The sequence below is a fragment of the Aureococcus anophagefferens genome (assembly GCF_000186865.1).
Source record: "Aureococcus anophagefferens unplaced genomic scaffold AURANscaffold_19, whole genome shotgun sequence".
In the NCBI taxonomy this organism is placed as follows: Eukaryota; class Pelagophyceae; order Pelagomonadales; family Pelagomonadaceae; genus Aureococcus; species Aureococcus anophagefferens.
Window position 1 is genome coordinate 624,470 of NW_008705579.1, and position 9,876 is coordinate 634,345.

Genomic DNA, 9,876 nt, shown 5'->3' on the forward strand with positions numbered 1-9,876 from the left:
ATGTTGACGCCTCGTTGAGGCAAAGATGACTCGGATGAGATCTGCGAGTCGATGCGCACTGTCCTCTGCATCCTCGCCTACGCGCATGGCTTCCAGCATCAACCAGCACATCGCCCACGCGCGACGCAGCGCAGCGCCGCGGCCGCCACCGCGCTGCCGGAGATCCTCGACCTGCTCGCACCGTATGGCTCGCCCGCTTTGAACGTACCCACCGATGTCGCAACGAAGGTCGACGACGCCGTGCGAAGGCTCGAGCGCGACGCGCCACCGGCGCCGCTGTCCGCGCTCGACGGCCGCTGGCGCGTCGAGTACGCGACCGCGCCGAGCCCGTCGAACGGCGCGCTCGGCCCCGTGCGCGGCGCGGCCTTCCAGGTCGTCGACAGCGCGGCGCGCTCCTACGTCAACGAGCTGACGCTCTTCGACGCCCTCACCGTCGCCGTGCGCGCGTCCTTCGAGCCGCGCGCGGACGACGAGCTGCGCGTGACCTTCGAGGCCATCGAGGTCGCCGCCTTCGGGACCCGGCTCTTCTCGAAGCCGTTCCCGCCGGGCGTCGAGCGGACCTGGTGCCTGACCTACACCGACGCCGCCACGCGCGTCGTGCGCGCGGGCGTCGACGGCGGGCGGAGCGTCGCGCGCGACGTCGGCCTCCTCGAGCGAGACGCGGGCGAAGCGAAGGACGCGTACCTCTTCGTGCTCCGGCGCGCGGACTAGGAGGCCGGGGCTTGCGGCCTAGTCGTCGTTAAAGCGCGCGGCCGCGACGGCGTGCTTCCAGCCGAAGGCCGCGTCGTCGACGCGCGCGTCGAGGCGCACGTCCGCCTCGCACGCGAGGCCCGGCACGAGGTCCGGCGCGCGGACCTCCGAGTCGGACACGAGCGCGACGGCGTCGACGCCGCTCCGCAGCGTCCAGGCCCCCGCCGGGAGCGTCACGCGCCGCGGCGCGTGGACCATCTCCCGCGAGCCCCGCTCGAGGCCGGCGACGTAGACGGCGCCCGCGTCGTCGGCGACGGCCGTGTGGAAGTTCGAGCAGGCGAGCTGCGTCAGTTTCGTGCCGTACATGGGCACGAGGCGCGGCTTGAGCGCGTCGCCGTACTTGTCCGGGAGCGACGACGACACCTTGGACGGCGCGGAGGTCGTCGGGTCGCGCATCTTGCCCCAGACGTAGAGCTGGCCCTTGTCCGTGAGCGCGGCCGAGTGCGCGAGGCCGCACGCGACGGCCACGCACCGGTCCGGCACGTCGACGCGCCGCAGCGCCGGCGACGCGTCGCGGCCGCCGATGCCCAGCTGCCCGTTGTCGTCCTTGCCCCAAGAGTAGACGCCGCCGTCGCCGCCGAGCGCGAGGCCGTGGCGGAAGCCCAGCGCGACGTCCACCACTTTCGGCGGCGTCTCGATGTCGTGCCAGACGACGTCCGCGGGCTTCGACACGACTTCGCCGAAGGCGCCGACGCCGCACTGGCCGAAGGCGTTGGCGCCGAAGGTCCGCAGCGCGCCCGCGTCGTCGACGATCGCCGTGACCCCGGCGCCGCACGCGACCTTGCTCGCGGCCGTCGGCAGCGCGACGGGCACGGGCCGCAGCGCGAGGTCGCCGCTCATGTCGAAGGCGAGCGCCGTCGCGTTGACCAGACGCGCGAAGATGGGCAGAACCATATCCAGGCGCGAGAGCCGCAGCGCGCTCGTCGGCGGCTCCAGGTACCGGCCCCAGACCAGTACCTTCCCGTGAACGACGCACGCGCTGTGGGCCCAGCCCGCGCCGACGCACCCGGCGCCGCCCAGCGGCACCGTGTTGCCCGCGTCGTCGGCGACGGCCTCCAGCGCCTCCCGCGTCGCCCAGTCGCCGTGGCCGAGGCAGCCGAGGAAGCCGGGGCCGGCCGTCGCGAGCACCGTCTGCCGCCGCCGCGTGGTTGCGAGGCGCACCGTCGCGCGCAGCGTCGACGCGCGCGCTGCCATCAGTCGCATCGTCGACAGCGATCAGGTGTTGAAGTGCAATGTTTGAGAGTTGAACCCCAAGTTGAAGCGGTGTTTAACATATCCCGCCGGCGGGATATGTTACAGAGGGGCGGTCGTCCGTTATGTGCGCGCGGTCGGGGGCGCGGGCTTCGCGAGCCCGCGCGAGCACGCGCCGCGGGCCGCCGCGCGCGCGGGGCCGCGCGGGTGGCGACGGGGGGTTTCGTCTTGTCTTGGGGTCTTGTCTTGGGGTGGTCTAGTAGTCCGCGTTCGAATACGCGTTCGAGCCGCGCAACCCCTGCGGGGTCTTGTCGTCGGGGTTCGTCTTGAACTCGGGGATGTCGAACTCGTGCTGGCGGATCGTGTACACCGGCGCGGGCTCGTCGGCCGCGGGCGCGGGCCCGTCGGCGACCGCGGCGGCCCAGGCCTCCTCCGCGCGGACGGGCCCCGCGGACGCGGGCCGCGCGCCGCGGCCCGGCCGCGTCGGCGTCGCCGCGTCCGCGACGGGCGACCGCTCCGGGAGGTTCCGCGCCGCGTAGGGCCGCGGCGGCGCGGCCGCGGGCTGCGCGGACGACGGCCGGGAGCCCGACGACGTGAGGCCCTCGGCGGCGAGGACGAGCCGTTCGGCGGCCTGGACGTCCTTGAGCGCCGCCTCGACGGCGTCCGCCTCCTCCTGCTCGCGCGACCCGTCAAAGGCCCGGAGCTCCTCGACCAGCTCGTCCTCCATGGCCTGGACGCGGCGGAGCACGGCCTTGAACTCGTCCTGGGCGACGTCGCGCTTCTTCGGCTCGTCGGGCTTCCCCGGGGACCCGGCCTCGGACGCCGGGCGGTAGAGCAGCTCGCGCGAGGGCGACGGCGACCCGAGCGGCTTCGGGGCCGCGGCCGCGAGCGCCGCGTCCGGCGCGGCCGCGCCCGCGGACGCCGCCAGTTCCAGCGCCGCGAGCTCCTCGTTGCCGGCGCCCGGGGGCTGCCACGACGGCGGGCTGCGCTGGGGCTCCCAGGGCGGCGGCGCGAAGTCGCCCGCCGCGGGCGACGCGTTCTCCTTGGCGGCCTTGTCCTTCAACGCGAGCTCGTGCTTCCGCGCCTTGCGCAGGAGGTGCACGAGGTCCGTGTTCCGCCGCTTGATCTCCTCCTCGCGCACCTTGAGGCGCCGGTCGCGCACCGCGCACTCCGCGCGGTGCGCCTCGACGATGGCCTCGGCCTCGCGGACGCGGCGCTGCAGCCGGCGCTTCAGCGTGAAGTCCTTCTGGAGCACCTTTTTTTCTTCCTTCTCGAGGCGCGCCTTGGCCTCGCGCTCCTTCGCCGCGAGCTGGGCCTCCATCTTCGCGACCTCCTCCTGCCAATTCGCCTCGCGGACCTTCAGCGCCGCGCGCTCGCGCTCGATCTCCTTGTGGCGCGTGAGCATGGTGTCCCGCGTCACGGCCTGCTCGCTGAGCATCTTGTCGAGGCGCTCGGCGACGCCGCCGATGACGTTCTCGCCCATGGCCGCCTCGCGCGCCGCGATCTCGATGGACCGCACCGCGAGTTCCCGCTCCGCCGCCGCGAAGCAGCTCTCGCGCTGCTGGCACTCCGTCTCGCGCATGACCGCGCGCCGCTCGCTCGCCGCCTCGCGCGCCTCGGCGGCGGCGATGCCGCTGCGCGCGCGCAGCGCGACCTCGCTGTCGATGCCCTCGAGCTTGTTCTTGTACTCGACTTCGAGCGACAGCGCGTCCTGCTCCCGCTTCGCGAGCGCCTCCTCGCGCAGCACGAGCGTCGCCTCCCGGGCCGCCTGCTCCTCCTCGTAGCGCCGCTTCGCTTCCTGCTCCGCCTGCGGGGGACAAAAGGGATCGTGCTTGGGTGCGTGTCACGGGGCGTTCTTCTCAGTGTCTCGTCGTCTCGCGCGTCGCGGCGGACGCCGTTTCGCGACGGCGAGCTGCTGCTGCTTCGCCGCCTCCTCGGCGAGCTTCGCGGCGCCCTTCTTCCCGCCCTTCTTCCCCTTGCCCTTCTTCTTGGGCGGCATCGCGTCCCAGACCTCGGGCCCAGGACGTTGCGCAGCGCTGTAACGAGCGGGTCAACACGCACGATAAAGATATTTGTTGAACGTTGGAGCGCTCTCGGGCACCATGATGGTCCAGCGGTCCCACTACGAGCCCGTGGCGGGCCTGCCGAGCCGCCCGGCCGCGGGTGACCCCTTCGGGTCGCTGGCGCTGCGCGCGGGGCTGCCGAGCCTGGAGAAGCACGTCCTGCAGCACGCCCAGCTCGAGCAGTCGAGCCGCCCCAAGGTGTCGGGCCAGTACAACACGGCGGCCGAGGACCACGCGCCCCCGGCCAACGATTCCTACGTCATGTTCCTGCGGCACCGGGGCTGGCTCCGGGGCGTGTCGAGCGTGCCCCTGCTGCTGGACGCGGCGGAGCGCGGCCCCGTCGAGCCGCCGCCGCTGCCGCCGCCGGGCTACCGCTTGCCGCTCCGCGCGCCGGCGTTCCCGAAACGCCGGGGCGACGTCGACGGCGGCAAGTCCGTCTTCCAGCTCATCGACGAGGCCGACGGCGGCGTGGCGCGGCCCGCGTCGACGCCCGCGCGCGCCGCGAAGCGCGCCTTAGCGCACGAGGCCCGCGCGACGGGCGTCGGCGCGCTCGCGGAGAAGCGGCGCCAGCTCAGCGCGAAGCGCTGGCAGAAAAAGTTCGGCTGGCCCCACACGCCGGCGCAGCTCGAGCGGCCGAGTTTGTTGGGCCAGTCCTTCGTCGCCTTCGCGGAAGGGCCCGTGCTCGACCCGCCCGTGCCCATGTCGCCCCTGTCGGGCGGCGCGTCGCCGGGCGGAAAGTCCCTGCGGAGCTTCCCGGGCGACGCGTCGGTGATGTCCGGGGCGACGACGGGGTCCATGACGTCCGTCGTCGAGCAGCGGCGCGCGGACGAGGCGCTCCGGAACGCGACGCGGTCGAAGCGCGTCGCGGTGGCCGACGTGCTCGCCTGCCTCCCGTCGTCCAAGGTGCCCTCGGACACGCTCGCGTCCCGCGAGCCGAACCCGGGCGTGCTGCTGCGCCAGTCGCTCCCGAGCTACTCCCTCAACACGGCCGTGTCGCTGAACCGCCGCGAGAACGCCATGTCCATCGTCCCCAAGAAGAAGCCCGTCAAGTTCCGCTACTAATCTTTATTCGGGGTCGTCCCAGAGCTTGGGCAGCGTCACGTCGAAGGCCGCGGGGCTCGGCGGGAGCCACGCGGGATTGCCGTCGCCGGGCGCGAAGGCCGCGGCGTGGAGCAGGCACGAGAGCATGCCCTCGGGCATGCCGTCGGCGCGCGGCTCGGGGATGGACCTACGAAGACGGATGCCTCCTCGAAATACGCGGTCGGCGGACGCCGGCGCGGGCCCGGGCTCCGCGGCGTGCGCGCAGTTGCCCCGGAGCAGCTCGGCGGGCTCGTACCTGCTGCCGTCGAAGTTGTAGAGCCCGTTGCGGTTGAAGGGCCGCAGGGCGATGGGCAGCGACGCCGTGCACATGAGCGTGTTGCAGCACTTGGTCGCGGAGCGGTAGTTCCGCCCCTCGGTCGTCACGCGGATCCAGTAGAGCTTCTCGTGCGCGTCCGGCGGCAGCGTGCAGTCCCCGCAGTGGAAGAGCGCCTTCTTCACGCCGCCGCACTCGCTCAGCGCCGACGTGCCGCTCGGGATGTTCGTCATGCAGAACTCGGCGCAGGCGACGCAGCTCTGGCAATGGCAGTCGAAGCAGAACCGAGGCGCCGTGGAAAACTCGACCTTGACGCTGCCGCAGCGGCAGCGCCAGAACGGCGGCGGCTGCGGCGGCATGGACTCGCCGAAGATGGACGCCGCGGCGCCGGACAGTAAGTCCATCGCCTCGGATTTTTTTTCGATCGGGCTGCTTCGTCCAATGTTGACCTTTGCATATCCTGATTATCCTTGTGGCAATTCATTGGCTGAAGGGCGCCCTTGGTCGGGAACAGCGTCTGTCTTTGTCGGAACACAAAGGCCACACCATGTACACCTCCTCCAAGCTCGTCGCCGCCGCCTCCGTGCTCGCCCTCGCGGCGTCGTACCACCTCGAGCTCGACCGCGCCTTCGCGCTGGAGAGCGCGGCGTCGGACAGCTCCATCAAATTCAGCCGCACGGTGTCGCACGTCGCCGAGGGCTTCTCCGGCAAGGCCGTCTTCGACCACGGCTGCAGCGGCTCCGACGCCTACGGCTCCAACGACTGCGCCTGGAACTGGGGCGACTCGGTCAAGGTCACCGCGTCCGCGGCCGCGGGCGCCGACGTCGCCGCGGGCTCGAAGATCGTCGTCGACCTCAAGGTCGACTCCATCGTGCCCTTCAAGGTCACGTGCCCCGCCTGCGGCGCCAACTGCACGGCGACCGTGCCCATCGTCAAGCAGGAGATCACCGTCGCGCTGCCGCCGTGCCCGCTCATCGCCGCGGCGAAGCCCCTGAGCGTCGACTACACGCTCGCGCTGCCGCCGTCGTCGCCCCTGCCCGTCAAGGTCACGGCCAAGGGCTCCGTGTCCCTCCAGGACGCGGCGGGCCACACGCTCGCCACCGTGACCGTCGACGCGACCGTCGAGTGAGGGCCCTGCGCCCGCTTCCGGCCGGGCCGGGTATAAACCCCCTGTTTGCTTACGCGGCGACCGTCACGGCGACCGCGGCCGCGTCCCGCATCGCGGCCGCGGCGACGGCGAGCCGGTCGCCCGGCCGCAGGCCGGAGCCCTTCATCTGCGCGGAGAGCATGTCGACGAGGACCTGGAAGCCGCCCGGGAGCGTCGCGGCCTCGACGAGGCGGTCGCGCGTGAGGCCGTTCGCGAGGAGGTCCTCGGCGACGTCGACGCAGCGCGGGAAGCCCGGCAGCGCGGTGCGGATCCAGTCCGCGAGCTCGCGCGCGCGCTCCGGCTCGCGGACGTTGTCGATGACGTCGTCGCCGTCGTCGTCGAGGCCGGCGAGGACGCCCTCCCGGGCCTCGTCGAGGAGGAGCCTCCCGTGGTCCTCCGCGAGGTCGCGGTTCCACGGCAGCATCCAGGGCACGCCACTGCCCGCGGGGAGCGCCCAGCACCACGAGTTGTAGGGGAACGCCCACATGTTGAGGCAGACGAACCAGGCCTGGAAGGTCACGAAGGCCGCCGCGACGGCGGCGACGACGTAGAGGGAAAAGTCGCCGCAGCGCAACGTCGCCGCGATGCCGACGAGCACGAAGCCGCCGAGCGCGGGCACGAAGGTCATGAACTCGAGGAAGCCGATCCACCGCGCCATGTGCATGAGGTGCCGGTACGTCGCCGACGGCGACGGCGCGTTGGCCGTGAGGATGTAGAGCGTGAACGTCGAGTAGAGGCAGACGAGCAGCTGGATCGCGACGGTCACCGCGGCCTGTGGAATTCAACCACTGGTTTGGGTGGTCCTGACCAAACTTCAGAATTCTCTAGCTCGGTCAAATCGAAGTCGATTCGGCTGACTTTTGGACGGATCGATTGCTCTCGTCGAGTTCTCGACGCACAGCCGAAGAGAGCGTCGAAACTGTCGCATACGCTCACATTGAAGTCGGGTTGAAGATTTGAATTCCACACAGACCGCGGCGACGGCGTTGAACGCGTCGACCTTGGTCCGCGCCGCGGGCGGGTAGTCGTCCGGCGCCAGCGGGCTGAGCGCCGCGCCGGCGAACGCGGACAACACGACGCCCGAGACGATGGACATGTTGCTCAGCATGGACGTGAGCCGCTCGTAGACCTCGCCGGGTTTCGAGCTGCACAGCATCGTCGTCGCCTCGCTTCCCAGGAACGCAAAGGGCCGCCGGCGAAAGTTCGCGCGCAGCGGGTCGATGGCGCGCTGCAGGCACGCCTTGTCCGCCGCCGACCAGGTCCCGTTCCGAGCATCGCCGTCCGAGGGCGCCACGCGGCGCTTCCGGAGCCTGTTTTCCAGCCAGCCCATGTGTCGTCCGAGTGTGGTGTGTTTTATGCTGCCCGAGGACCGCGCCGTCGCGCACCTGGATGCTCTCGAACGTCACCAACACTCAATTGTCGGAACTGTCGCAGATTCTCGAGCACGCTGCGGCTGCCCAGGCCCGGTCTATCGCGCAGCGGAAGCCTCAGCAACCGGTTCAACCACAGGTTCACCCACGCATCAACGAGATAAAGCTCGGCCGACCAAGCTCGAGGTGGTCGTGTGCCGGGAAGGAGCACGTGGGGAGCGCGATGGAGTTCGAGCGCGTGCTCTACCGCGTCCACGCGTCGACGCTCGCGTCGCTCGAGCGGAACCGGGAGCGGCTCCACGTGCGCCCGCTCAACGCCTGCTGGATCGTGACGGAGCTGACCTTCGTCGTCGCCGTGAGCCTGCTCCTGCTCTCGACGGCCCTCCACGCGTCCCTCGAGCGGGGCAACTGCCTCGCCCCCCAGCTCGCGGAGGCGCTGCGGGTCCAGGCGCCCCCGGGGAGCAACGCGTCCGACGGCGGCTGGCGCCTCCCGCGCGACGTCGTCGTCAAGATCAGTTTGGGATCCCTCCCCGGCGACGCGGAGCTCATCGCCGAGGCCAACGAGGTCGCGACGCGGCGCCTGAGTAGCAACGGCACGGACGCGGCGCGGGACGACGCGTCGCGGTGGGCGGTCCGCGGCGGCGACTACTCGCTCGCGCGCCGCGCGGCGCTGCTCTACCTCGAGGAGGAGACCTTCTTCCGGGCCCACAAGGTGCGCACGGTGAACGTGACGCTCTCCAAGACGTGCCTCGACGCCGGGAGTTCGCTCGCGGCCTGGGCGCACCGCGAGCTCTTAGGCTACGACACGCCGGTCATCAACCAGGCCATGTACGGCCTCGGGTCGTCGGCGATCCTGCGGAACGACGCGAGCGGCGAGGTCTTCCGCTGGCGGCGGAGCCTCGTCAAGGCGCGGGCGAAGGCGCGCGGCGGCGACGGCGGGCTCCGCGCGACGGGCCGGTGGTTCGTCTTTCGGTTCGGCGTCGCGGCGAAATCGCTCATCGCCTTCTTCTTCATGTCGACGATCACGGCGCTGGTGATCCGCGTGCTCGTGTCGTCGGGCGTCGTCGCGGCCTTTTTGCTCTGGTACGGGCTGACGTCCTGCGGCGCGCGGCTGGATTTCGGCGCGCTGTCGCTGAGCTACCCGTGGCTCGGCGCGCCGCTGGAGCTGCTGCGGGCCCAGCGGCGGCCCGCGTGCCCCTTCGTCGCGTCGCACGTCGTGCGCGTCGTCCTGCTCTACGCGGCCTACGAGGCCTGCCAGGTCGCGTTCTCCGACTGGTTCTACCTCGGGCAGCGGCCTCTACCGAAAACGTTGCCGCTCTGCGTCTTCGGCGTCGCGTTGGGCTGGGAGTACGCGACCATGGTCTACGTGCGGTCCGCGCCGTCCATCGCCTACCTGCCCAAGCTCACGCTGCTCTATTTTCTCGCGGCGCACGGCACGTTCTACGCCTTGGCGCGGCCCTACGCGCTGCTGAACCTCGCCGTCGCGGCGCTGCTCATGGCCCACGCCGTGCTCTACGTGATCCTCGAGTTCGAGCTCCCGGCGCACGCGCGCGGCGACGTCGACCACGAGACGCCGCGCGCGCGGCACACGGAGCTGCCCTGGCCGGCTCTCGACGCGATGCTGCCGCCGACGTGGTCCCTCTTCATGCCCCTCGTGCCCGACGACGCGACCGTCGACGCCTTCGGCGGCGGCCTCGACGCCGCCGCGGCGGCGGCGGCGAACCGCGCCGACGCGCCCGTCGCCGCGCCCGACGACGCGGGCGGCGAAGCGGACGGCGGCGAACCGGGCGAGGACGACGACGACGACGCGGGCCAGGAGGCGCCGGGCGGGCTCGTCGCCGCGGACGACGACGACGACGCCGCGCCGCAGGACGACGACGACAACGCCCTCGAGCTCGTCGACCTCTCCGGCGGCGACGCCGACGCCGCGGCGCCCATCCTCGCGCCGTCGCCGGCGTCCTCCTCCGCCTCCTCGGGCTAGCGAGCGCTCTTTTTTAACGT

The 9,876-nt window shown here is 71.8% G+C and overlaps 4 protein-coding genes across 4 annotated transcripts in view; 2 read left to right on the forward strand and 2 right to left on the reverse strand.

Moving 5' to 3' along the window:
- Positions 1-711, forward strand: part of AURANDRAFT_66108 (hypothetical protein) — a gene marked incomplete at both ends in the record, with an annotated part of 4,251 nt that extends 3,540 nt beyond the window's left edge. The window contains one exon of the mRNA XM_009041170.1: positions 135-711. Coding sequence (XP_009039418.1) covers positions 135-711 — 577 coding nt within the window. The remainder of the gene's footprint in view (positions 1-134) is intronic.
- A 438-nt stretch (positions 712-1,149) lies between these two features.
- Positions 1,150-1,530, reverse strand: AURANDRAFT_7320 (hypothetical protein; the record flags this gene model as incomplete). Its single annotated transcript, XM_009041198.1, has 1 exon — positions 1,150-1,530. A coding segment is annotated over one exon (381 nt), but the record flags the coding sequence as incomplete, so codon positions are not given.
- Positions 1,531-2,197: 667 nt separating this feature from the next.
- On the reverse strand, positions 2,198-7,661 carry AURANDRAFT_66109 (hypothetical protein; the record flags this gene model as incomplete). The annotated part of the gene is made up of 7 exons (XM_009041197.1): positions 2,198-3,748; positions 3,848-3,977; positions 4,527-4,975; positions 5,106-5,232; positions 5,341-5,807; positions 6,549-7,277; positions 7,479-7,661. The coding sequence occupies 7 exons, from the start codon at positions 7,659-7,661 to the stop codon at positions 2,198-2,200; spliced, it is 3,636 nt and encodes a 1,211-aa protein (XP_009039445.1).
- A 437-nt stretch (positions 7,662-8,098) lies between these two features.
- AURANDRAFT_66110 (hypothetical protein) overlaps positions 8,099-9,876 on the forward strand; it is a gene marked incomplete at both ends in the record, with an annotated part of 3,005 nt that continues 1,227 nt past the window's right edge. Inside the window, one exon of the mRNA XM_009041171.1 lies at positions 8,099-9,822. Coding sequence (XP_009039419.1) covers positions 8,099-9,822 — 1,724 coding nt within the window. The remainder of the gene's footprint in view (positions 9,823-9,876) is intronic.